We start from the raw sequence: 27,474 nt of genomic DNA on the forward strand, positions 1-27,474 counted from the left end.
TCACATTTTCCACTTGTTTGCATGGATGCTCATTACCAAAATAGCTAGTCTTTGAACAGGGAAAAATAAGGAAGGAAAAAAATTAAACTGTCACATAAAAGCAAAGAAGTAATTAAAAAAAATATCTCTCTCTTTTTTTAATAGGGTGAATAAAATTGGGATTTTTAGGAATGCTAGGATATTTCTGATTTTTTTTCAAATCCAGAGTGACTGTTTTTTAAAATAGAATCTTGAAAATAATGACACAATATGTTGAAGATGTTTTGGCTCGCTTTTGCAGAATTGGAAGACATTTCATAGAAAATTGTGTAAGAATGGCTTGCAAGGCTAGAAGGTACAGCTATAAGCTAATGTCAAAAGGCACATTGTACATTATGAATAAAATACCATTAATATATATGTTGGTAACTTCTTGTAGTGCTGAAGTATTTGAATTCTGTGCATTTGTTCAGTTGCCTGACAATTTATTTTACTATTGAACCTGGAACATAGCCTAAAAAATGTCAAGGATGCTATGTTCAGCATGTTATAAGGCGCTCAGCTTATCCGCTTTTAGTCTGCTTTCCAGTGTATTAATATTATGTGTCTCCTTTAAAAGCATTTGGTTTTTCTGGATGTTAATTCACTTCTTGCTAGTTGGCTGAAGGTTGTTCTTAGAACTTCATTATTCCTATCTGAAATGCTCCAAGCAGGGCTAAATTCAGACTTAAAGCAGGTCACCTGGGGCCTTGTCCAGCTGAGGTTTCAAAACCTGCAGGAATGGAGATTTTGCAACCTCTTTGAGTAACCTGTTCCAATGTTTAACCATCCTCATGGGGAAGAATTGTCTGTATGTCCAGCTGGAATTTCCCTTGTTCGACATCATATGTGTTGCCCCTTCTCCTTCCACTGTGCGCCTCCCAGAAGAGTCTGCTGTCTCTTCTCAATAACTCCTCTTCATACACCTACACATACACATCTACAGAAAGAGTTGACTAGAAAAACAAAGGACAAACTCATTTTCAAGGCGTTATCCACCAGGATCCCCAAGTCCCATTCTGTGTAGTTGCTACCTAGCCAGCTGGGCCCCAGACTGCACTGATGCCTGAAGGTACTCTCCCTCAGGTGCAGGAAATGCATTTGCCTTTGTTGAGCTTCATGAGGTTATTGTCTGCCCATTCCATCATTTGAGTATGATGACCTTCAAATATGCACAGAGGAAGGAGAAATGTGCTGTCCCTAGCCATGATAGATAGAAAAAGAGGTCATGGCCTAAACTGCAGCAAGAGAGATCTAGGTTAGACATTAGGGAGACAAGTCAAGTAGTAATGAGGGTGAAGCACCAAAAATGGTTGCTTCAGAAGACTGTGGAATCCCTATCATTAGAGGTTGTTTCAAATGGATTAGGCAAATACTTGGCAGGAAAGAGGTAGGACAGGATACGCCTGTCTTGGGATAAAGGGATTCAGTAAAGGGAAGCAGAGATAAGATCCCCTGTAGTACAGTTGGGTTTGTAAATGGGATCATTTGCCATCAGGTTGATTCCCCAAATGATGGAAAACTTCAGATTTCCTTATACCACACAATTCTTTAAGGGATTGTTTCTCATAAACATAACTCTAAAAGAAATGTAGATTTCATTTATGCAGAGAAGCAAAAAGTCCTATTTTCTAATAACTAGACTAAAGTTATCAACAACACCTAAGTTAGAAGCAAATGGAACTTAGTCCTGTTGGTTAGAAATTGAAATTGTTTTGCTTTCCTCCTCCATTTTTTCATTTATAGAACAATTGCTCTTGATATTTCCTTCAACATTTTTTAATTCTCACTCAGTAGCTAAATAAATGTAAACAATTACAATGTTTATGTTGCTACTGCAACTAATTGTAAAATTAAATTCCCCCTGTGAATGGAATTTTAATGTTCTTGGTGGTGTTTTGTCAGCAATTTTCCTGCTCTTTCAAAGATCAGTGTCTAATGGGATTAAGGTAGATAATCAAACTGGAATCTGGGTATGAGGTTTGGAAGCCTGGGGAGTACTTCCTTAATGAATATGAATGAAAGATGTTCAGTGCTTAGAGTGGAGAAAAATAAATGGAAGGCCATATTTTCACACTGTGGTGTTACCTCAGACTTCTTGGCAAGGAACTTGGATTCCTTTTCTGATAGTTGGACTGTTAGAGAACACGAAGAATAAATCCAACTCATCATCTAATGTCTGGGGTTGAAATAATATTTCAAAGGTTTTTATAGTATATTACATTATTCAGAGGATGTTGCAATATGTTTTTGCCTTCAACTTTTAGTGCAGCATTGAAGCTATTGCTGTTTTCTTTTAAATCTTAAGCTTTACTTATGGGCATACAGTATTCTTGGTAATGATTTTAACTCTTCCATCTCAGACAATTCTGGGCTCTTGTGTGTGTGTGTGGTGTATGCAGGTAAGAGAGTTGGGGAGAAAGAGTATGCCTGGTATTAGGTGATGATTACTTCCTGCATGTGATCTGCATGTGGGACCTATGAAACTTACTTTGTAAACTGTAAAAAATGTGGGAGTAACTGATTTCCATATGGGAGTGTTATCTATGCAAGTTGTAATAATAAAAGGAGAAAAAAAAAGACATAGCAAACTCCTGTCAATCACTATCAGATCTGCTTTGAGTACTGTATGTAAGCTGGAACACAGTGACAGACAGAGAGCGTAGGCATCAGGAAATTGTCTTGTGTGTTTGGTTTGGTATGGTCTATGGGTATGCCTTCTATAACGTGTCTTCCACCCCCACTTCCCTTGCTTCACTGTTTTATCCCAGGAAAATCATTTTCTTCCATCAGAAATAAAAGAATAATAGTGTTTATTTACATGATTGTTATCATAGTGGTTGACACAGGTATTGAATGGAAAACCATATGCCACGTCTGTGGAAACAATTTGAGCTGAATGTTTATACTCTATAGCTAAGATCAGTAGCAGATAGATGTCCTCTGTAGTTTCCATGGAGAGAAGCATATATAACACATGTTCACCGTTGCTTAAATGTATATGTTCCAAAATATTTTCTAATTTATTCAATGCTACTTTCTTAACTAGGGATTGTCCTGCAGCAGTACAGAGACCATCTTCCCAAAGGTAATAATTTTAAATAATTGATATCTGAAGCTATAATAATATATAGCAGCATACATCCTGGCAGTGGTATATCTGTAAATGAAAATTAATCTAATTAATTTATGTACATTTAAAACTGTGAATAAGTGCTGACTTTTTAATATATTTTGTCAAACTGTTTCACAACTGGCTAAATTCCAGTCATAGGGCAGGGCGACGTCATGTATTTCAATTTAAGTGTATTTACTATTAATTTCTAGCTGATTTTTCTTTCACAGCTGTTTAATACTTATATACTTATATAACTCCTCTAAAGCAATAACTTTATGCCTGTTATGCATTCCTGTAAGATGTTATATATTTGTTACTGTCGTGGCTTAACCTCAGTCGGCAACTAAGCACCACGCAGCCGCTCGCTCACTCCCCCCCACCCCCCAGTGGGATGGGGGAGAGAATTGGAAGAGCACAAGTGAGAAAAACTCATGGGTTGAGATAAAAACAGTTTAATAATTGAAATAAAATGATAATAATAATATGATGATAATAATAATAATACACAAAGCAAGTGATGCACAGTACAATTGCTCACCACCCGCCAACCGATGCCCAGCCAGTCCCTGAGCAGCGGCCCCCCAGGCCAGCTTTCCCCAGTTTATGTACTGCGCATGACGTCACATGGTATGGAATGTCCCTTTGGCCAGTTTGGCTGTGCCCCCTCCCAGCTTCTTGTGCACCTCCAGCCTTCTCAGTCGGTAGAGCATGGGAAACTAAAAAGTCCTTGGCTAGTGTAAGCATTACCTAGCAACAACTAAAACATCGGTGTGTTATCAACTTTGTTCTCATCCTAAATCCAAACCACAGCACTGTACCAGCTACTAGGAAGGAAATTAACTCTATCCCTGCCGAAACCAGGACAATATCCACCTCTTATTCTATACCATCTACGTCATGCTCAAGTCTCATATTTTCCAGTACATTTTCATTAATCACCACCCCCTTTTTTTCAATATATATATACACACAGAGATATCATTCCCTTCGTCTGTGGGCCATCCCTCTAAAACGTTCGGTGGGTTCATTTAGTCCATGACTTCGGGCTCCATCTGTCATAATAATATTTCAGGGCAGGAAAAATGGAGATGGTATGCGGTGTTGGATTGTTTCATGTTGAAGTCAGTTCTAGTAGCATCATCACTGTTCTTTGCTTGGTTTCACTGAAGTTATTCTTCATTAGTCTGGGTGATTCTTATTGTAATATCATTAGTATGGCATATAATATTATTAGTATTACTAGTATATCTGTGTATTATTAGTATAACTAATATAACTATAATTAGTACTTAACATCACATAATTCAGATCATTGGCTATTCTCACCCAAAATCAAACCCCTTGAGGTACACATCGGACTTCCCCATCCTTCCACATTATCCACCAAGTGCACCCAGGTCCCTGAGCAAAAGCAATCCCACGGATGGGTTTGCCTTTGCCCGAGGCAGGAATAACCCAGACTGTCTTCCCCAGCATATTTTTTATGTGCCCTACAGGGACTTTATTCCCATCTACAGTACGTAAAAGTTCTGACTGGGCAGGGCCTGCTCGATTGGCAGATCCCCTCGTGTTGACTAACCAGGTGGCCTTTGCTAAAACATTGTGTATCCCAATGTTTGAACGTCCCGCCACCCATTGCTCTCAGCGTAGTCTTTAACAGTCCATTGTATCATTCAAATTTTCTGGGAGGCTGGTGCATGACAGGGGATGTGATACACCCACTCAATGCCGTGCTCTTTGGCCCAGGTGTCTATGAGGTTGTTTTGGAAATGAGTCCCGTTGTCTGACTCAATTCTTTCTGGGGTGCCATGTCGCCATAGGACTTGCTTTTCAAGGCCCAGGATAGTGTTCTGGGCAGTGGCATGGGGCACGGGATGTGTTTCCAGCCATCCGGTGGTTGCCTCCACCATTGTAAGCACGTGGCGCTTGCCTTGGCGGGTTTGTGGGAGTGTGATATAATCAATCTGCCAGGCCTCCCCATATTTGTATTTCAGCCATCGTCCTCCATACCAGAGAGGCCTTAACCGCTTGGCTTGCTTGATCACAGCGCATGTTTCACATTCATGGATAACCTGCGCAATAGGGTCCATGGCCAAGTCCACCCCTCGATCATGAGCCCATCTCTATGTTGCATCTCTTCCTCGGTGGCCTGAGGTGTCATGGGCCCACCGAGCTAGAAATAATTTACCCTTATGTTGCCAGTCCAGATCCACCTGAGCCCCTTCAATCTTAGCAGCCTGATCCACCTGCTGGTTGTTTTGATGTTCTTCAGTGGCCCGACTCTTGGGTACGTGAGCATCTACGTGACGGGCTTTTACAACCAGGTTCTCCACCCGGGCAGCAATATCTTGCCACAATGCGGCAGCCCAGATGGGTTGGCCTCTGCGCTGCCAGTTGCTCTGCTTCCATTGCTGCAACCACCCCCACAGGGCATTTGCCACCATCCATGAGTCAGTCTAGAGAGCGAGCACTGGCCACTTTTCTCGGTCAGCAATGTCTAAAGCCAGCTGGATGGCCTTTACTTCTGCAAATTGGCTCGATTCACCTTCTCCTTCAGCAGTTCCTACAACTTGTCGCATGGGACACCATACAGCAGCTTTCCACCTCCAATGCTTTCCCACAAGACGACAGGACCCATCAGTGAACAGGGCATATTGTTTCTCATTTTCTGGCAGTTCATTATACAGTGGGGTCTCCTCAGCACGCGTCACCTCCTCCTCTGGCGATATTCCAAAATCTTTGCCCTCTGGCCAATCCATGATCACTTCCAGGATTCCTGGGCGACTGGGGTTTCCTATTCGAGCCCGTTGTGTGATCAGTGCGACCCACTTACTCCACGTAGCATCAGTTGCATGATGTGTACAGGGGACCCTCCCTCTGAACATCCAGCCCAGCACCGGCAGTCGGGGTGCCAGGAGGAGCTGTGCTTCAGTGCCGATCACTTCCGAAGCAGCTCGAACCCCTTCATATGCTGCTAATATCTCTTTTTCAGTTGGAGTATAGCGGGCCTCGTATCCTCTGGTACTTTCTGCCAGAGGCTCCAGGTAGGGCCATTCTCCCCGGCTGCGGTGTAGAGCACATTTTTTACATCTTGTCCTGCCCGGACTGGCCCCAGGGCTACTGCATGAACTATCTCCTACGGGGGGGGGGGAAGTGAGCGCAGAGTGTGTCGCCGGGGTCTGAGTGGCCACACGGTGTGTCGCTGGGGTCGGAGTGGCCACAGGGCGTGTTGCCCGGGTCTGAGTGGCCGCAGGGCGTGTCGTTTTACTGTCAGAGCCAGAGACCTTCTCTTCCCTTTGAGGGTATTGAATGGTGTTGAACAGGGCTCGGTAGGCATGGGCCAGGCCCCAGCACGTTGCAATGATCTGCATCTCTCTAGAGTTGCCAGGGTGACAGCATACTTTGTCCAAATATTCTACTAACTTTTCAGGATTCTGCACTTTCTCTGGGGTGAAGTTCCAAAACACTGGGGGTGCCCATTGGCCTAGGTACTTGCCCATCTTGTCCCACACACCCTGCCACTCATAACTATTCAGCCTTGGGGCAGATCTCTGGATGATATTCTTAAATTGCTTACCAACTTTAGACAAAACCGAAACAATATTCCAAAGAAGTACCAATAGAAGTATCTTAACTACCCAAGGCTGTTCAAAATACGGAAAAGTTACTGTAATGAAGGAGGAAACATCATAGAAGAAGGTAGTAACACTGCCATTCTGTATTTCCTCTGTAAAAAAACTCAGAAAAGTTACTGTAATTGCTAGTTGTCTCCACGAAATGGTATCTGTGGTACAGTAACGGCTTCATTGCAAAATTTACATACCACACTAAGGTCAAGGTCAATGTTCTAAAAACAAACCTTACAAGCGAGACATCACTAATCACTGCAGACCACAGCAGACTGCAAAACCCAACACCAATCTCTAACATGTACAGCAAAAAAAGGAGCACGATGCAGATTATACAAATCAATATTGAGAAAAGAGAAACCAACATTGTGACCCACAACTATTAACAGATATAAGTTCCTTAATACACTCCGGTTAATCTGTTATTATCTCAAACCCTTCGAGCCCCACGTTGGGCGCCAAAAAGGACTGTCGTGGTTTAACTTCAGTCGGCAACTAAGCACCACGCAGCCGCTCGCTCACTCCCCCGCACCCAGTGGGATGGGGGAGAGAATTGGAAGAGCACAAGTGAGAAAAACTCGTGGGTTGAGATAAAAACAGTTTAATAATTGAAATAGAATAAAATAATAATAATAATAATAATAATAATAATAATAATAATAATAATACACAAAACAAGTGATGCACAGTACAATTGCTCACCACCCGCCGACCGATGCCCAGCCAGTCCCCGAGCAGCGGCCCCCCCAGCCAGCTTTCCCCAGTTTATGTACTGAGCATGACGTCACATGGTATGGAATGTTCCTTTGGCCAGTTTGGCTGTGCCCCCTCCCAGGTTCTTGTGCACCTGCAGCCTTCTCAGTCGGCAGAGCATGGGAAACTAAAAAGTCCTTGGCTAGTGTAAGCATTACCTAGCAACAACTAAAACATCGGTGCGTTATCAACTTTGTTCTCATCCTAAATCCAAACCACAGCACTGCACCAGCTACTAGGAAGGAAATTAACTCTATCCCTGCCGAAACCAGGACAGTTACTCTATTAAATTTGTTTCTAAATATTCTCTATGGACACTTTAAAAAATATCTTTAGCAAACTGTAAATGACCTGTAAATGGGGCACATTCTGATTATATGTACTGCAGTTGTTTAATATGTTTCCTATATATTTAATGTCTTTTAATGAATCTGTTTTCAGTTGAAATGACACAATAATTAAGTTTCCCTTTTACTGAAGAATACGATTGTGTTCCCCATCTAGTGGCATTTGTATTTAACACATTTTTCTACTGATATTTTTCCTTAATCATACTTCTTGGAAATGGCTTGTAAACATACAGTCAAGTTCAACTCCCGTTGAAATTAGTGGGAGTTTTCCAGGTACCTCTATGGCAGCCAATTAATATTCTTAGCATAAACTACTTTGCTCAGTTCCTGTTTTAGAATGTCTCTTCATGGAGCTGTCCCTGTGCCAAAGCAGACTGTCTCACATTCATGTTTTCTTGACTGGAAGATAGCATTTAGCAATGATGAAATATTTCTTTTTTCTGCAGAAAAGAACAGATGATCTTAACTTCTTTTACGTGAAAATATATATTCCAATGCTAACAATAGAGTTTCTTCCCACATTTCTCATTTTTCCACTTGAAGTTTTGTTTTTAAGAAAACTCTCTGTAATCGTTTGATTTTAAGGCTTTCATACTGAATGGATCTTCAGGCATATTACTAAATAAGAAGTAATATTTACAGATGTAATTCAGACATAATTTCTGACACTGAAGCCTAAACCACTAAATAATTACAGGAAAAAATATGTTTTGGGCTTTGCACACTTAATCACTCATATGTGGGCCTGGTTTTTGCAAATTAGTAGAAACTCTACTAATATTCTCAGACTGTCCTGTGTGCTCTTAAGACATGTCATAAAACTAAATTTCCTCAAGAACAGTTTACTGAGGCAGAATAAAGGGAGGATCAAATCAATAACAGAAATGGCAGCTGTCAGTATTTAAAATAGTAAGGATATACACATATGTGATTTAAGGTGGACTAGGTCTTAAAGGAAGAAAAGCTGAGTAGAAGTTATTGCTGTCAATTTAGAAATTACAATCCACACGCTACAGGTTTTGGATAAGGAGTACTGCTCTTCATCTGGTAAAAAAAGGTTTTACTTCATGACTTCTGTAGAGCTATACTGATGTATATTGTCTGAGGTTATGACCCACTGCTTCCAGACTTCAACACCTCAACACTGCAAACCACGTGCAATAGAACTGTGCAGGAATAAAATGCATTGACCGGCCCATTTTTTACATGGCCACGTTAATGCAGAGTAAAAACTGATCTATGGAAAAGGGGTGAAAGTGCTTTGGCAGCACTGAAGTGTCAGCAGCAAAGGCTTTGCATTTGAACACTGCCCATTACGTAGAAGGTTATGCTCTGTGTAATATATTTGCTCTGGATACATGTTTACCAAGCACAGAGGGGACAATGAGTACAGAAAGACTCGTTCTATATCTTGTATTATTTAGCATGTTCTTATACACACAAAGCAAGGACATTAAAAATACAGATCAAAATGGTCTCGCAGGAGCTGGACATCCCTGAAAGGCTGTGTAGTGCTGTGGCCTGAAAGCTCAGACTGTTAAGTCTGTCACTAGAAGCTGCTGAAATCTCAGTCCCAGAAATATCAAGTCAATTATCCCACACAGCGATGTTCTTCAGCTTTCTGTCGGTCATCCCAGTATCACATGTGTATAGTAGTAATTTAAAACACTGTGTGCCTTGTCCTGCCTGTTCTGCATTTTCTGACACAGCACGTTATATGCAGCATCCTTTGGGTACCTGTTGGGATAGAGTATAACCACGCTGTAGTCATGGTTTCTGTGGGTATTCCCCTGCTGATGTACACAAGACAATTGATGACAACTGTATTATTGCACTTTTTGCTGGTGATATTACTGATTGAATGATCTCTTCCAGTTGTTCATCTCCACCATTTTCCTAGTCATTTTGCTGCCCTTCTTCCCCATTCCTGTTTTGCATACCAGCTGAACGATCTCTGATTGCCGATTAACTCTGGTGTGTCTTCTGAAACATAAGCAATTTGCTCAACTTTGAATGTCATCTGTTCAGATTCCAAGTTATGATGATTGCATGATTAATTTAAAAGTATTTTGCACCCACTTTCATTGCTTATTCAAGTTCTATAAATAAGAAAATTTGAAATTCAGCTCTTCTCTACTGCTGTTGATTGACTGAGCCCCCTGAGGCATAACTGTCTCCAAAGGGCTTAATGAGATGACAAATCATTCAGCTTTAAGCTTGTAGGAGATGTTATGAACACCAGCACTGGATGCATAGTTAAGAGCTGTAGATGTGATAACATTTACCATCTGTACAAAGAAACAGTGTAATTTATTGAAACAATGCAGGTAACAAAGCATTGTAAGTAGCTCTTCTTTCCCTTTCATTTCTCCCCTCTTAATGTTGATTGCAAGATTTCACCTATCCATTGGGCCAACAGTAAGTCTGACACATGCTTTGTGTCCTTTTTAGGAAGATAGTTAATGACAGTTCTTAGCTATCCCGATTTAATGAACTCAGTTCCTTTCTTGCTTTGTGACTGACAAGTCTGCTGCTTTCATCCAGATAGACAGCAATGTGGAAAGTCTCAACGGCTGATTATGATCCTTTCTTTGCTTCCTTGAAGGCTGCATCCCCAAAGATAAGAATGCAAGTATGAGTGAGGGGCCATTGATGTTTATTCCTCTATAGAACCTGTCAAGAAGAGTAAGACAAGTGCCACATTCTCCAGCGTTACCCCCCAAAGGGGCTTGACTCTTGACCAGGGATAGAAGCATAGTCTTCATAATGTTAATAAGAGATACCATTATTAGGGCCATTGTTAAAGAGCATATCCCACTCTAGAAACTAGACTAAACCAGGAGTTAATTGTGATGACTGAGAAAGAAGCCATCAGCTGAAAGCGAATCCACTGACTGAAGTGTCAGTGTGACCCAAATTCAGGCCAGCACTGGCCATGAGCGAATATATGATGAAATGAGGAATCACTGTACACAGATCTGTAGCATTGCATTCACCTTGGTAACAACACTTAAATATAGCAACAGATTTTGCTGATGGTTATGTTTCTTTCTTACTTGATTATAAAAATAAATTCTAAAGCTCAGTTTCATAAAGTACTTAGAGATAAGTTATGCTATGTAGCGATTGCCCTATCACTACAGTGTAAGGGAGGCATTAACGACATTAACTATCCTTGCTACTCTGTGCTGGTTTTGGCTGGGATAGAGTTAATTTTCTTCACAGTAGCTAGTATGGGGCTATGTTTTGGATTTGTGCTGAAAACAGTGTTGATAATACAGGGATGTTTTAGCTATTGCTGAGCAGTGCTTACACAGAGTCAAGGCCTTTTCTGCTTCTCACACCACCCCACCAGCGAGTAGGCTGGGGGTGCACAAGAAGTTGGGAGGGGACACAGCCGGGACAGCTGACCCCAACTGGCCAAAGGGATATTCCATACCATATGACATCATGCTCAGCATATAAAGCTGGGGGAAGAAGGAAGAGGAGGAGGTTCGGAGTTATGGTTTTTGTCTTCCCAAGTAACCGTTACGCGTGATGGAGCCCTGCTTTCCTGGAGATGGCTGAACACCTGCCTGCCCATGGGAAGTAGTGAATTAATTCCTTGTTTTGCTTTGCTTGTGTGCGTGGCTTTTGCTTTACCTATTAAACTGTCTTTATCTTAACCCACGATTTTTCTCACTTTTAGTCTTCTGATTCTCTCCCCCATCCCACTGAGGGGGAGTGAGCGAGCGGCTGTGTGGTGCTTAGTTGCTGGTTGGGGTTAAACCACGACATACTCCAAAGCCATATTATTTTATATCAGTTACAGACAAAGAGAAAAACAGGGCATCAGGAAAAACTAACGCTATAGACTCTAATACTGGAAAAGTAATCTTCATTATGATCTTTAGATTGAAGGACTTACTAGGTGTCATTTTAAGGTGCACATCCTTTAGATTTCCCCTAGAGAGACTGGTAATGTCCTTTAGATTATAACATACTTCCATGAAATGAATTCCTGCTCCCCTTACCCCCCACATCCAAGAATGAGAAAAAGGGACAGAATTTGAAAGATAACATCTTGGGGAATGGTACTTTTTATATACTAGTTAAGCTTCTATATAGTAAAAATGCCACTTTTATAAGAAAGAGCTTCAATTCCATTTACAGAAGGTACACATTCTTAGGACATCCAAGGCAGCACAAATTTGACTTATCTTCCTGTCAGCTTCTTGTTTTATTTTTCATACATTCCACTAGGTTACAAATCCTGTAAGGATTGTATTTTTCCCTTTGGAGAAATGTAATAAAAAAATATCACACCATCTTTTTTAAATTCAATATAGGCTATCTGAAAGCATTTCTGTAACCTAAATGTTGGGCCTTTGTTAACCTTTAATGCTATTTTTTAATCTTCAATAAGCATTCATTTTGCACAAGTGGAAAGTAGAGTCCTCTGCTGTACTAAAACTCCTGATCTGGAAAAAAAAAATCATAATTTTTCAAAATCCTTAGGAATCCCCAGCAAACTGCACTCAGTGGACCAAATGCTCTTTTCACTTACACCTTTATGTATACTAAACTGCTTCACTGAAAACCACTTGGTTCATTACACCACAGTGTAAGGAAGAGGCTTACTTTGGCCAAAGGCTCTACATCCAGTTTAAAGTATTAAATAGTTACATTTGCAGCTCAGTATTTATATTAATAAAACAAGGGCATGGATTATCTGAGAATAGAACAAATTCCTTTTACTTTTATGAACTAATATCAATAAGTGCAGCGCTGAAGGAATTGATTCCTTCCACAACTGACTGCAATTTCAGCCTGTGCCATGGCCTGTTTCACCTTTGTTGCACAACATAAACTGACCCCAGCTGCATTTCTTCATCACTGTTGGATTTGCTGCCTCCATTCTTTTTGTCAGGGTTTTTCATGAGTCCATTTGGTCTTGAAGAAAGTTTTTTTTCTCTCCCTGCATTGTTTGGTGACAGAAGTTCTGTCTAAAAATTCTGTCTTGCCTACCTGTGATTTTGTTACAATTTTCCTCACCCCTTTGTACCCTTTCCTCTCCAAGGCTCTGCCTGACAGTTACTGATCTTCTAACTACATGTGTTATGCTGAGAATCCTGGTAAACCAGGAGTACTTCTTAGAGGGTCACTAGAGTCAGTTTTCAGAGACTCAAGAATCTCCTCTCAGTACATGTGCTGCTGCCACTACTCCATTCAAAAGGGCTGGAGAATGCTTCTGTGCTATTCAAATGTATTAGCCATGACCCAGGTTTTTACCCACGTCATATCCAACAGTTTAACATCAAATTCTCTTGTGAAAGTTATGCAGATAACAATTACTGTAAAAAGCAAAAGGAAGCTTCTCAAAGGAATATATCACAACTGAAACTCTTAAAAACTATATCCATTCATACTGGGGCAAATATCAGGGAATTTTTGTTTAACACGAGGAATTATCAACTCCATACCTTGAAACTAGTCCTAAGATCATGAATATAACTTGAGAGCTGAACAATCTCGTATTTTGCAAAGTTTGAGTACTTCCATAAGAATTGCTAAGACTGCATTTGAAATAACATTTTAAAGTAAGCTTTATTTGGAGATAGTAAGAACAGCTACAGTGAATCTACAATGTAGACAACAAAAAAGAGATTAAATTTCCCATAGTGCCTGCACAGCAAAGGTATGCATGTGACTTCCTCCAGGTCCTGTGGAGAGTAGTGATCCCTTTTTCATCTGCTTGTTCCTGCTTCTCTTCTGTGCACTTTATCTGTACTATGACAACATTTTTGGTTTTGCTTCCTGCAAACCCTCTGAAGATCTGAACATAGAGTAGGTCAGTCCACTACCTAACAACTGTCATTTCAGTTTACAGACTAACTATATGCTCATGATCTTACTCAGTATTTCTGAACTAGCTGTTTTATCTTGAGCTCTCCTGAGACTTGACTCGCAGCAAGAATATTGCCTTTGCAACAAGCCTAAATTCAGCTTGGGTTTGGTCTTTCTTCAAGCACCATCTGACATAGCAATAGTCTGTGGAGATTTAAATTGACTTCATTTTTAATGTCAACTTGATAGTTACTGTTTTTACTATTCAATTTTCTTTATTTCTGTATTAACATAAATGATTAAATGCAACTCTTTATCAGTTACACGGATATAGTACTCAGAATCCTTGTGATCCCTAGGGCTCCCTTGAGCAAGTGGAACACAGTCACTTCTTAAAAATGTATAATCTAAGAAAATATAATCCATATTCTTTTCTGGTGGAAGCTGTGAAGGGACTATTTGAGATGAATAATGCTGCAATAGATCACATTGAGAGAGACTAGGGTCCTGTGTCTTTTATTTTATCTTTTTCCTCTATTGACTTAAAGACCAAAATATTTTGATTCTTTTGAATGTCAAACACATCTCAATTAACTGTGCTGAAATGTAATTTTTGAAATACTAGTATGTTTTCACAACAACCAATTTTTTACACCCTTGCTTTTCCATTCAGCATACTTAACCTTGCAAATTGTTCTGCAGTGCAAGCCCTCATCCAAGCAAATAAAACCACATTGTAAATATAGCTGCTTTAGTGAAAAAACTGGGGGAACAATTATTTCCATATTCCTGGAATGGACTTTTGATGAATCGCTATTCATTTGGGGTCATTTATGGAACCATCTCAGTTTACGACTGACCTTAGTTATTATTCCTGTTGCAGAGTTTAAGGTTATCTGCTAGTCTTTTGCACATTACTAATAAATGTTTGAGTATCACATATAGTTCAGTTACACTTGAACATTTGTGTTTTGATATATGCTTGTCAAGAGGAAGCAAAAGCATCATATCACTATTACAGCATCTTCTCAGCAATGTTTTGCTGAACCTGCTTCCTAATTTTTTGATGCAGCTATCCATAACAGCCTAATAAGAGGATCAAGCTGTGAAAAATAAAAAAAAAGTAGTCAGGTATAAATCCTTCTACTTCTGGCCCTGCCATGGACTTCTGTGATTCATGACTTACAGCCCCTGCTGCAGAACTGGCTACAGGTAATGGGTGCATCCATTTTTTGTGACCAGAGAGTAATGCCCTGGGCTCAAAAGATGTCACAGGAGATCCTGCAGACTTCAGGTAGAATAGAGAGTACTTAGCTCGCCTAGAAAACAGGCCTATTTTAAGTTATATGTTGGGTACCTAAAAGCTACAGTATCAAAAAATTATGACTGCTTTTGAAAAGTTGCCCTCTATTGCCCCCATGCATCAATAAAAGATTACTGTGTAGTACTATGAATGCTCTGGCACCTTGGTCAAGTTTATGAAGAATATTTTGATCATATGAATAGGATAGTATAAGATATGAAAATAATAACCAACATTGTAGCTCTTATGACTAGCTATTTTTTTCATTCTAATATTCTGTATTTTGTTTTCTCTGATGTCTTCCAGAATTAGTTTATTTAAAAGGTATTTTTCTTCCAGTCCTTTATCTTTATTCTTAGGGGGTTGGAGTTTATAACATTAATTTAGTCTCTCTCATGTTTTTCTCATCTCTTATTTTAGTTGTAATAATTTTCCTCAGGAATGAAGCTTTAATGTCTTTTAACAATGTATCATTTACAGAAGAGTGCTCTGGTTGTAGCATATCCACTTCTGGTTTAATTAGACTGTTGCTCTTCTAGCTTCCTTTCATCTTTCAAAATATATCCTGCCATTCTCTATTTCTCCCTCGCACTTCTATCTGGTTTCTAATTTTCATGGGAGTTGAAGAGCTTGCTCACTTTTAATGTTCTTTGGCTTGTATACTAGCTCACAGATAACAAATGTTGGTAACAAGTGCACGTGCTCAGCAAGCTCAGCTATTTGTTTTTCCATGGAACAAAAGAAAAAAGAAACATGCACCAGGATTAAAGGAGAGGTTCTTCACAATAAGAGACAGAGAGTTCAAATTAATTGAATTGTTTATTTGGTAGTCTACTTGTATCTACGCTAACATAAACTTTATCATGTTTCTTTAACCCTGGAGAGTAGTCATATGCTATAACATTAATGAGCTTCTCCACATTTTTTAATGTGCTTTGAGCACAGTGTTTATGCTAATCTCCCAAGTGTCTGTTGATCACAATCTTCATTTGCTTAAGATCATCCAGATTCACACTTTTGCCTCTCTTTCATGGTCAAGATGAAGCATCTGCTGCCTGTCATCTTCATTATCATCATAAAGAATGAGACTTTAAAAGCTAGAGGGCTAGCAGAAGTGTGCAGCATGCACTTGAGAGATAAGTGTCCTGGAAAACTGGCAACCCATGTGTATACAGATTTTTCTGGGGTATCTTTCTTTCTCTCCCCCGTCTTTTTTTTTTTTTTTCCACAGAATTAGCTTTGGCAGCAGTATTGTACAACTGATTAGTGAACAACAAATATATTGTTTGTTTTGGAGGTTTTTTTTGAAACTGAGAACTTTTATTCAATCTTCACTTTCTTAAAAAACAAGGTTCTCCAAGGAAGGGAGGAGAACAAGTAATTTTTAGGTTCTGAGTCTTCCAAATGTCAGTTCGCTGTGATCTGGGTGAAAAATTAGATCATGCACATTTCAAAGATTGTTACCATTCCTTAAAGCATTGATGGTTTCACTTCACAAATGGGAGAGGGCTGACTAAAGAAAGGTTAATACCCTTTGAGTAGTGGAAAACATAACTCTCTTTGTTCCCACGACACTCTGTTAATGAATGGCTCATATTCATTTCAAGGCAATTTACTCTAAACTTGCAAGTTTTTATGGCAGAATAAGCAAGATTTAACACCCAGAGAACCACACTTATTTAATTATTTTAAAATTATTGACAAATAATCTGAGATTAATCTCTACCTCTTTTTTTAATCTTTATTATTGGCACAACTCTAAATTATTGAATTAAAACTGGCAAATTGGACAGCTGTGTTTGATCTTTGATCAGTGAATTCAAATTGTCCAGTTAAAGTCAGGGTTTCACCGCATTTTGTACAAAGATACAATAGGAGATTATTTAGGAATAAACACTTTCTAGGGGAAAAAAACACAGAAGAAGGGTGGAAGCAGTCCCTGCTTCACACAAAGGGAACTGAAGCAGAGATGCAGTGATTTCCCTAGAGTTACTCAGCAGTTAGCAAGAGAATGCAGCAACATCCTGCATCTCAGTGTACTCTTCTCCATAGGGCCATCTTTACAGAATTATTCATGCACGTGGAAAGAAAACAAAAATCTAAAAAATGTGGAAGGCACAGTTTTGACCAGGCTTTATAGAAAGGAAAATGTCTCCCAGCACTCTCTCTCACTTTTTGTTCTCTGAATCTGGAATGAATTCTGCATGAAGTTTCTATATTTCATAGCAACACTTAAAATTATATTTAACCAATCTCTGGCCACATTTTTTTCCTCTTTTTATGCACAATTATAGAAAAAAATTATTTGCTAAAACATTTTATGAAAAATTTCCATCAGTTTGGATAATCCTTTCATAGATGCAACATCACAGCAATTTGCTTCTGATAAGACACACAATAGGATTGTTGCTTTCCAAATACAGTCTGTTTCCAGGCTGCAGAACTATAAATGGCTACCTGAATTAAGGTGGCTGCTGTCCCCAAATTTCAATTTTAATGAGAAAACTGTCATACTATTTATTACATATGAGCTAGGTAAAAACAAATCCCTTCTTTAAGTTCATCTTTGAATTATTGATAGTAGTGCTTTGCACAGCTTTTAAAAATCACTCTATAAAACAGTGGATCTTATACAATTCAGTCTCATTGGCGCTAAAAGTTTCCAGAGGAATTGAGGATAATTTATTTAAAAAAAAAAGAAAAAACCAAACCACACCTATATCATTTCATCTGATTAAGTGAATGTTAATACTTGGAATCAAGGTTGTTTCTGAAGTGCTAATGCTTAGATTGGAATTGAGTAGGAATATACTGTTTTCTAATATTGCTTAAATATATTACATATATTTTCTTTGATATTTGGAGGCTAGACAATCCTTTCAGTAGGGTTATGCCAATTTACACCAGTCAGGACACACAACTTTTTACTGTATGTGCTACATTGTAGACAATTATTGGTCATAAAATTTCATTTTCATTAGTCCAGTTGCAAGGTACAAATGAAGACAGAATGTATTCCTGTCTATACTGTATTCAGCCAAGAGCAAGAGTGACTTAAAATAAACAGGTAAGCTACATTAACATGACCTGAACAAATAAGAAGAAATGATTATTCCAATTGTGATATATATTAGCAAACCATTCCTTGATCTTGCAAGTGCTTTTCTTTCAAAGTGCTAGATGACAGGATGATGGCAGATGGGTCTGTATGAAATGTCCAGCATCCATTACTCATGTCTGATGGCAGCCACTCAGTGTCACATGATACTTTTACATCAACAGAATATTAATAATCAACTTCATCTATGAATTTTTATCTAAATGAACACTTTTAATTTGGCTACTCATGATTCAGGAACACTGTCTCAAGTAAACAAATCTGTGGTGAAGTAGAGGCTAAAAGGACTTTAGCTACTGCCATTGATACTGCCCAGTTCAGTGCATTTGCCTAAGATTTCCAAGTGTTTAGCATGTGCAAGTCTCAAAAATGTGAACACCCCACATATGAAGCAATGTGTTCAGATGTAGTAAATCCAAGATAACACATGCAGTTCACATGCCTATTTACTGTTCAAAAAGACATATAGGGACTCTAAATAGCTATACATCCTCCCCTGCTTTTAGTGTATTTAAAAAAAAATCCGAGAAGAAATGTCATCATTTGGAAATCAATGTCCGATATTGTTATGCCTAAATCTAGGAACTGTGGGTTTCCTCTTTTAAAGTGAGGAGAAAGTACATTGTTTTGAAAAATTTTAGATGATTTAAATAAATTTTAGATACTTTGATGATATCTGCAAATATTATGAATATGATGTAAAGAAGCATGAGGACTACATGCAAAATTCTTTACTTGATAAGTCTATTTCTGAAATCGATAGATGTTTTATTTTTATGGAGAGTCTAGGACTGAACAAAAAAGAACTACCTATTAGGTCATCCAGTAAATCTCCTTAGGAAAAGATCATTGCTTAGAGGTGTTTTCTAAGTGTCTGATTTTCAATGCATATAGAAATATATAGAAAACTCTGTTTTCTGCTTTATATCCTTATGTGCCTACTGAAACAGTTTACCTCGCAACCTTCAGTACAGTGTTTTCTCAGTTTTTCTCCTTTAGCATAACTTCAAATTAAATATTATCAGAGTAGCAGATAAAAAGGACCTAAGAGGAAGCTGAGTGACCTAGAAAATATTTTGAATGGGAACTATTTTTGTACAGAGATAAGAAAAAAAGTATCGCACAGCCTGGTCTTCACCCATTTTGTAGTCAGTAGAAAACTGTCAATTTTGGTGGAAAAAGGATCTGTTCCATCATGTCAGTGTATTTCAGCTAAGCTCATTAGGGCAGGTAGTGATGACTCTGCAGTCTGTGCTTTTCATAAACTCACTAAAGATTGGAAACTCACTGACTGGAAACTAAGGAAAATTCCCAAAACTTACACAAATCCTATTGCAGTATATCACTCTATCTATAAAAATATAAATCCCGTGAGAGTTATAAAAAATATGGAATCATTTTACTAATCTAATATGCAGAAATTGTATATTGCATTTACATGAGAATGTAGATTTCTGTCAAAAAAGTAATAAATGCTTTGAACAAAAGGATAAAACCAGATGTTAGAAAATTTATCAGAAAACTGATGAATAATGGATACAAATTTAATGAATTCTGGCATTTTTTTGCAAACCACTTTTTCTTATTTTGATCCTAATTCCTGCATTATTCTTAATCATATTTTTATTCAAGACAGTGTTCAAATATTTGCATAACAGTGCATGTAAAATAGTAGAAAAGTCAGTTTAAGGACTAGAGTCCAAATTTTCCCTTTCAGTGGACCATCTAAACAACTTGGTCAGTTCTACTTGTCTAATTTCTATATAATGCCAAGCAAATGGGACAGTTTTCAACGTCTGAGTCACAGTATCCCTCCATTTCAAAAGCCAGTTTCCTGGTGGTCAGTGTTTACTTCTAGGGTTTTAAATCCTCATGCTTAGAAAGAAATTGAACCTGCTACTACCCAAGTTGAACAATTAAGCCCCTGACTCATGCTAGACAGTGCTATGGCCATGGCTAAGCTACATTTTTTAGAGTATACTCTGTATTTTGAGCACATCTCTCAGATGAAGGCCTGCGAGAGCACAAACAAAGGGTCGTTCATCTGTAAATCCTAACAGTATTTAATTCTGCTAATCACAGAGGTGTTTAACTCTGCCAAGGCTGAAACCTTCCAAAGTAAGTGCTGAAGTTGTAGTTCCACGCTAAAAATTCTGACACCTTCAGACTGCTTTTAGGATTAGATATCAACTTGGAGATTTTAAATCTATGTCATCTAATTAGAGTGCTATTTAGTTATTTAAGGGTGATTTAGTTATTAGGGGCAAATGAAAGGAGGAAGGGAGCAGGGAGAAGAGATTTTACTAGGAACATATTATGGGTTACAAGCTTTGCAAAATAAAAGTAGAAATGTATTTCTACACTTCACAATGCGACCATCCCTAAGGGAGAAGTACTTACATGAAGTGTGTGCATCAAAATACTGTGTATACTCTAGAATGCATTTCCTTCCTCTCACAAATGCCACTGGAGTGCGAACCTCTGTTTTCTTCTCACCCTTTCTTTCCCCCTTCTGTCTGTCAGTTCTTTCTACCTTCACATCTGTCTTTATCCTTCTGTTATCTGCCTCCTTCAGTGTTTATGTTTCTTTAAAAGCTCAGTGACTGGAATATGAAGGCAAGGCATCCTGCTTATGAGAGTATGCTGTTCGGAAATAACCATCATTGCTCTTGTAGATAGAACCATGGCAGTCCTTGTCATATGTATAGACAGACTAGATCCGATAAGTGCACTGGTTATAACCCACAAATCCAATTGGAATAAGCAGAAGCAGCTAATTAGCTCATCTTGAGTTAAGAAAAATTTATTTCCTCCTGTCTAAATCTTTGCAAAATGCAAAATGATAGGCAGGCTTACTGGCACTGGTGATTCAATCCATTGATCTCTTGTTAAAGGTTGTGAAATCAAAACTAATGGAAGTGCAGAAGGGCACAAAGAGAAACAGGTTATTATTTCATGAGTAGCTGTATACAGTGGAAATTTTCACTGATTTCTGATTTATGGGAGATTCAGAAGGGTAAGCTCAAGATCAAAAAAAAACAATAAAAAAAAAATCAACCAAGCAAATGTACTACAGCAAATGTCAAAGATCTGATGTAGCAGAAAAATCAATCTAAAATCACACCAAAATACACAACAAAAATATCTGTCAGAACTTTTGCACAGGGCATAGGCATTTCAGCTCAGAGCTTGCAACCAGGGGCATTTTAAGATTCGTTTCTTGAACGGCAAGATACTATAATCTCACAAATGGTTTTGACAGGGAGCAGTACATATCTGAACTGTCCCAACAGCTCATCAAGGACTGAATTGTTACTGAGACAAAGATTCAGCCCTCCTCCTTCCACTGCTGTGACAGAGAAAACAGTTACACTTGTGCCTAAGTTTCTAAATTCTCCATACAACTATTTGGGAAATAATTTCTTGTAATTCAATTACCTTGAAATCTCACTTAAGATTAAAAATTTAAAAGCAAAAAAAAATTATTAAGAACATTAAACCCAGGAAACACCACTGAAAAAGTATAAAAGTATTTTGCTTTATCTACTTTTGTGAGATAATATTGGAAAAAACTTTTTCTTTCCCTCACTTGTCTGTTATCCATTAGACCTGCCATTGACCTACAGACTTCTATATTCTGGCATACTGTGCATCTAGGGCTACACCTGCTGGGGAGACTGCTTCCTTGGTAGAACACATAGCTTTTGAACTCTTCTGGAGTTTTTTTCAGATACCAATATTCTCACTGAAATTTGTTCCTTTGTCTGTGTTATTCAGATATTTTAACTGAGCAGGCTGGCAATATGAAGGCTTTGTTTTCATCTGTGGCTCAACTGATCCTATGGCTCTCCACGGCTGCTCCCCTGCAGCCCCCAGCCACTGCTCCTGGCTGTGGTCCCAGTCTCCCCTTCAGGCTGGGTCCTTCTGTGAGCTGACTGAACTCAACTTCTTAACTCAGGGTAACTGGTGGGAGCACAAGAGGAGTCAGACTTGTTGCAGCAGTCAGATGATGGTAGGTTTGCTCACCCTGCCTTGTCAGCCTAAACAGTCCACTTAGCTGGAAAATGAAAATAGCTCCTTAGGTTAGTGTAAAAGTGTAAGAGCCTTTCCCAACTTCAGTGACCAAGGTTGACATTTCATGAAAGAGGCAAAAAAGAGCCCTGAGGGAAAGTTGTATGTATGGCTTTTTTAGAATCATAGAATATCTCGAGTTGGAAGGGACCCATAAGGATCATCGAGTCCAACTCCCTGCTCCTCGCACGACTACCTAACACTAAACCATATGACTAAGAGCGTCATCCAGACGTTCCTTGAACTCTGACAGGCTTCGTGCTGTGACCACTTCCCTGGGGAGCCTGTTCCAGTGACCGACCACCCTCTCAGTGAAGAACCTTTTCCTAATGTCCAATCTGAACTTCCCCTGACACAGCTTCATTCCATTTCTTCGTGTCCTATCACTGGTCACCAGAGAGAGGAGATCAGCACCTCCCCCTCCACTGCCCCTTTGAGGAAGTTGTAGACTGCAATGAGGTCACCCCTCAGCCTTCTCTTCTGCAAGCTGAACAAACCAAGTGACCTCAGCCGCTCCTCATAAGTCTTGCCCTCGAGGCCTTTCACCATCTTGGTCGCCCTCCTCTGGACACACTCTAATAGTTTGATGGCCTTCTTATATTGAGGCGCCCAAAACTGCACACAGTACTCGAGGTGGGGCCGCACCAGTGCAGTGTAGAGTGGGACAATCACCTCCCTCAGCCGGCTAGCTATGCTGTGCTTGATGCACCCCAGGACAGGGTCGGCCCTTTTGGCTGCCAGGGCACACTGTTGACATATTCAACATTGTCTCTCAAGTGTTTTTCAGTCACTCCCAGAATAACCTTCTCCATAATTTTATCAGGCACTGAAGTGAGACTGACAGGCCTGTAATTACCAGGGTCTTCCTTCTTACCCTTCTTGAAAACTGGGACAACATTTGCCAGCTTCCAGTCGACTGGGACCTCTCCAGACTCCCAAGACCATTGAAAAATAACAGAGAGAGGTCCCACGATAACATCGGCCAGCTCTTTCAGAACCCTGGGATGAATCCCATCGGGCCCCATAGATTTATACGCATCCAGCTGGAGCAGCAAGTCTCAAACAAGTTCATGGTCGGCTGGGAGTTTATGATCCCCCCAGTCCTGGTCTTCCAACACAGGCCTCCAGGGGTCCCAGGGTCCATCATTGGTGTTAAAGACAGAGGTGAAGAAGGCATTAAATGTCTCTGCTTTGTCTACATCCCTATTTGTGAGGGGACCGACCTCATCAATCAACAGCCCAATGTTATCTCTGATTCTCCTTTTCTGTTAACATATTTTAAAAAGCCCTTTTTGTTGTCCTTCACAGTGCTGGCCAGCTTGAACTCTAATGGAGCTTTGGCCGCACAAATTTTCTCCCTACAGTGGCGAACAGCATCTCTGTAGTCCTCCCGTGTCACCTGTCCTTGCTTCCAATGTCCATACACTTTCCTTTTCCGCCTAAGTTCTAGAAGAAGATCCCTGCTCAGCCAAGCCGGCCTTCTGCCCTGCTTGCTTGACTTTCAACACTTTGGAATTGACTTTACGCACAACGTCCTCAGACACTGGCATTTCCTAAGCCTTCTCCTGTAAGTCTTCCTTTCCCTCTCGTAGTTTTTCCTTATCTGTAAAGACCTACTCAGCCTTTTAACCTGCGGAACTTTACAGTCCTCAACCAGCTGCTCTACTGTGAGGATGAGTCAAAAGAGTAGTTATTCACATTGACAGTTTGCTATAGGGCATAGCCTCAAGATTATATACAAGTAAAAGTGCTGATTCTATAAACTCTGTACAGTAATACTAAATATAAGGTTTTGATATACATTAATTGACTTGGGCTGCAGAAATCATGTAAACAAGTTAGAATTTTTCAAATACATTTTTTGAAAATGTTTTCTGAGCTGCAAATCAGAGAAGCAGTGCTTCATAGTGATATTAGTCTATATTTGTATATTACCTTTCTATCTATTTAATAGATTTAAGGCTATCAGATCAAATAATCATGCCAGTTTAGGATTTAATAATGAGTTAGCAATAGCTATAATATTTTCTGGAAAGTGGAATTATAGCTTTTTGCATATATTTCATGAAGTTATTTATTCTAATTGTATCCTATTGCTTACTTAACACATAGACAATCAATACTGTTTAGTACTTTGAATATATGATAGTGAAGATGATTGTGCAATTAATCAGAAACCACAGAATGAGAGAGGAAAAAAATAAGATTACCTAGAAAATATTTGTCACCTGTAAAATACCATGAAGTACAATCATCTAAATGACTTTCAAAAGTTTTTAATAGTGTAGACACTATTAAAATATTAATCACATCTTCCACACTGCATATGCCCAGTTTAAATTTTTTTCTAATGGCAATTAAATTGCTTAAATTTAAGAAGACGTATTTGGGCTAGTGAATTTTACCCTAGATCAGTATTTCTTACTATATCATTTGACAGATATTTTCAGCCATGGCTAATGCCAAATGCCTTGTTACCCAGAATCTTGGGAGAACGTGGTATACCATTGTGGTATTTCTGCCAGTGAAAGAGACCCTGCTTCATCATATAAGGTGAAATTTGATCAGAATAAAGACAAAATAGGAACACTTGCGACTTCAACAGTAATTAAAATAAAAAAGCTCAGGTAAAGATAGAAAAACAAGGTCAAGAGGAAGTGTTTTAGGTTGACAAATTAAAGATTTGTGTTGGCACAATGATGGGAAAACTCTGGCATGGAATTTCTTTTCTCATGCCCCATGAATGTATAAGACCTACTATTTCAAAAGGTTCCACAAAAAATATTTATCCTTCACTGGCAGCATTTTAGCTGTATTCAGTCTGTCTACTTTGGAACTTGGAACTGACATCAACAGCAAGCATGGAAAAGGCAAGTCCTAATTATTTTCATACTGTTATTGGATAATGCCAAAGTGAGAGTTAAAAATGTGGCCTATCAGAGGCATCTCAAAGTCCTATTCAGTCATAAGGAGAAAATAATATTCCCCATTGATGCCATGGAAAATTTTAAATATGTTTAGATCAAAACCATCAATAGGCAGTGCCTTGCTATCAACTTGTGGTGTTTGTTTGTTTTTCTAACTTTTCTATTCCAACTGAAGTTTCAGTATTTTATATTTTGTATCAATTCAGGATTGAACTGAAATATTAAAATAATTAGAATAGTCTAGTGGAATATCATAGTGGCTGATAAAAATCTTTTTTTAGGTGAGGTCAATTTAAACTGATTAATATCAGTCCTGATATTTTCCTCCATTCAAGAGCAATCAAAAGGGACCTAATGCAACTCCTATAAGCTCAAAACTAGAGATAATTCATCTGGCTAGATGTGTGGAGGTCTACCTCCACAGTGAGCAAGGCACTGTAGGCTCGGTACTCTTTCCTAAAGTAGCACAATCTTCTCGACCTACTTTACAACACTCCCTCCGTTTGCACTTCATCCAAGACCCACATTTCTCTTCTCATTGCAAGGATTGTGATCTGGTTTCCAGAAGTCCTTCCAGTTTCTCTCCAGTGCCTAACAGCCTCTGCTGTTAGGATTAATGGTTAATTGTAGCCAGGTGCTTTGTTTCCCCCATTAATGATAGTTCATTTTGGTCATAACCTTGACTGCAGAGTAGAGGAGAAAGTGACAAATCCCAGACCTAAATCACTTCAGCCTCTAAATAAGGGGGTTCTAGACTGCTTTTGGTGGGTTTTTTTTGGTAGCAGCTGTTCACTCTCTCTGATTTAATAATAGCTGACAAGAAATACGTTTCCTAGGACCAGTGCATCTCGGATTTTCCCAGTTTTCCAGTTATCAGTGCTAAATTAAATGCATTGGATAAGTAAGTTAATGATACTCTGTAGTCTTTTGTCATGGTTTAATCCCAGCCAGCAACTAAGTACCACACAGCCGCTCGCTCACTCCCCCCACAGTGGGATGGGGGAGAGAATCAGAAGAGTAAAAGTGAGAAAAATCGTGGGTTGAGATAAAGACAGTTTAATAGGTAAAACAAAAGCCACACACGCAAGCAAAGCAAAACAAGAAATTCATTCACTGCTTCCCATCAGCAGGTAGGTGTTCAGCCATCTCCCAGCCAAAACCAGCACATCTTCAATTCATACAGTTTTTCTTTCTCGTGTTTGGACGAACAGTGATGCAGTTTTCCTGTGGCTAGTCACAGATCTTTGTACATTTTACAGGGGGAGTAACTATGACTCTCTTAATAGGAACTACTCTTAGTTGCTAGCTGGGTTTTACATCTGAGATTACTCCTCCTCATGGGCCCAGTGTTTGCTCATATTTTGGCGGTCTATCCAGCAGTACAGGATTCCTGTACTAAATAACATAACAAACTGTTCTTTCTTAGCTGAAGAAGTTGAGAAAGTGTGGACGGTATATCATGACCCATATCTCAGGGACGATGAAAATGAACTCTTGAAACCCAACCTGCTCTTTATTAGAGGCAATCTGGCTCAGGTACTGGACTTGAATGTGTGCTATGAACGCAAACCATCTGTGTTCTCAAATGTGGCTGTCAAGAAAGTATATAAAAACAAGCAGATTAAGATTTGAAAAAACACCGAAGTGATCAAATATTTCAGTTTCTCTGGTGGTGCTAAGGGAAAATGGTGTTCTGCTAGTTACACCTTCTTGACAGCTTTGAGCCTCACAAAGAGCATAGCAAATTGAGTAACAAAACTTTTTAGCTAGTGACCCTTACTCTTTATTATAGATGTGATAAATATCTTTTCAGTTATTGGATGAACCGATAATGATAGCTACATTGAGAATGGGGATTGTTGACCAGATTATTTGTTCATTTTATTATGATGGTGTCACAACAAAGACTCACACTAGTTTGGATAGTTCACTTTTAATATCCTGAACCAGGTTCCCCAGTGGGGTCCATTAATTAGAGCAAACATAGTTCCTTGCTGGGTCCTACCAGATATCCTGAATGACTCAAGGAATCTCCAGCCCAGCTCAGCAAACACCACCCTTCTGATAATAGCACCTAGTTATTTGTATTGCTAGGTCAGACCAAATCATGATGCTGGCTCTTCTAGATGTTATCCAGAGCCTGTGCCTAGTGGCAGAAAATAAGGTACGTGTGATGGTGTGCCCCGTCACATGACTTATCACAGCTCCATGGATGAACAGAAAGGACTGATCCACCATGGCTGAACAGAGATGGAGTCAATGGTTTGATATAATCTCTCTCACATATTAGATAGTATTATCGAATATTTTTAGATATCTTTGGTTTGCCTGAAATATTCTTAATACAGAGTGAGTGATGTT

General features: G+C 39.2%; 1 protein-coding gene across 1 annotated transcript in view; it reads left to right on the forward strand.

Moving 5' to 3' along the window:
• The window catches only part of LOC143172166 (uncharacterized), a 97,628-nt gene extending 70,883 nt beyond the window's left edge, over positions 1 to 26,745 (forward strand). The window contains exon 4 of the mRNA XM_076361421.1: positions 26,540 to 26,745. Within this exon, the coding sequence (XP_076217536.1) occupies positions 26,540 to 26,745 (206 nt within the window). The remainder of the gene's footprint in view (positions 1 to 26,539) is intronic.
• The last annotated feature ends 729 nt before the right edge of the window (positions 26,746 to 27,474 follow it).

The sequence above is a fragment of the Aptenodytes patagonicus genome, chromosome W, assembly GCF_965638725.1.
Source record: "Aptenodytes patagonicus chromosome W, bAptPat1.pri.cur, whole genome shotgun sequence".
NCBI lineage: Eukaryota > Metazoa > Chordata > Aves > Sphenisciformes > Spheniscidae > Aptenodytes > Aptenodytes patagonicus.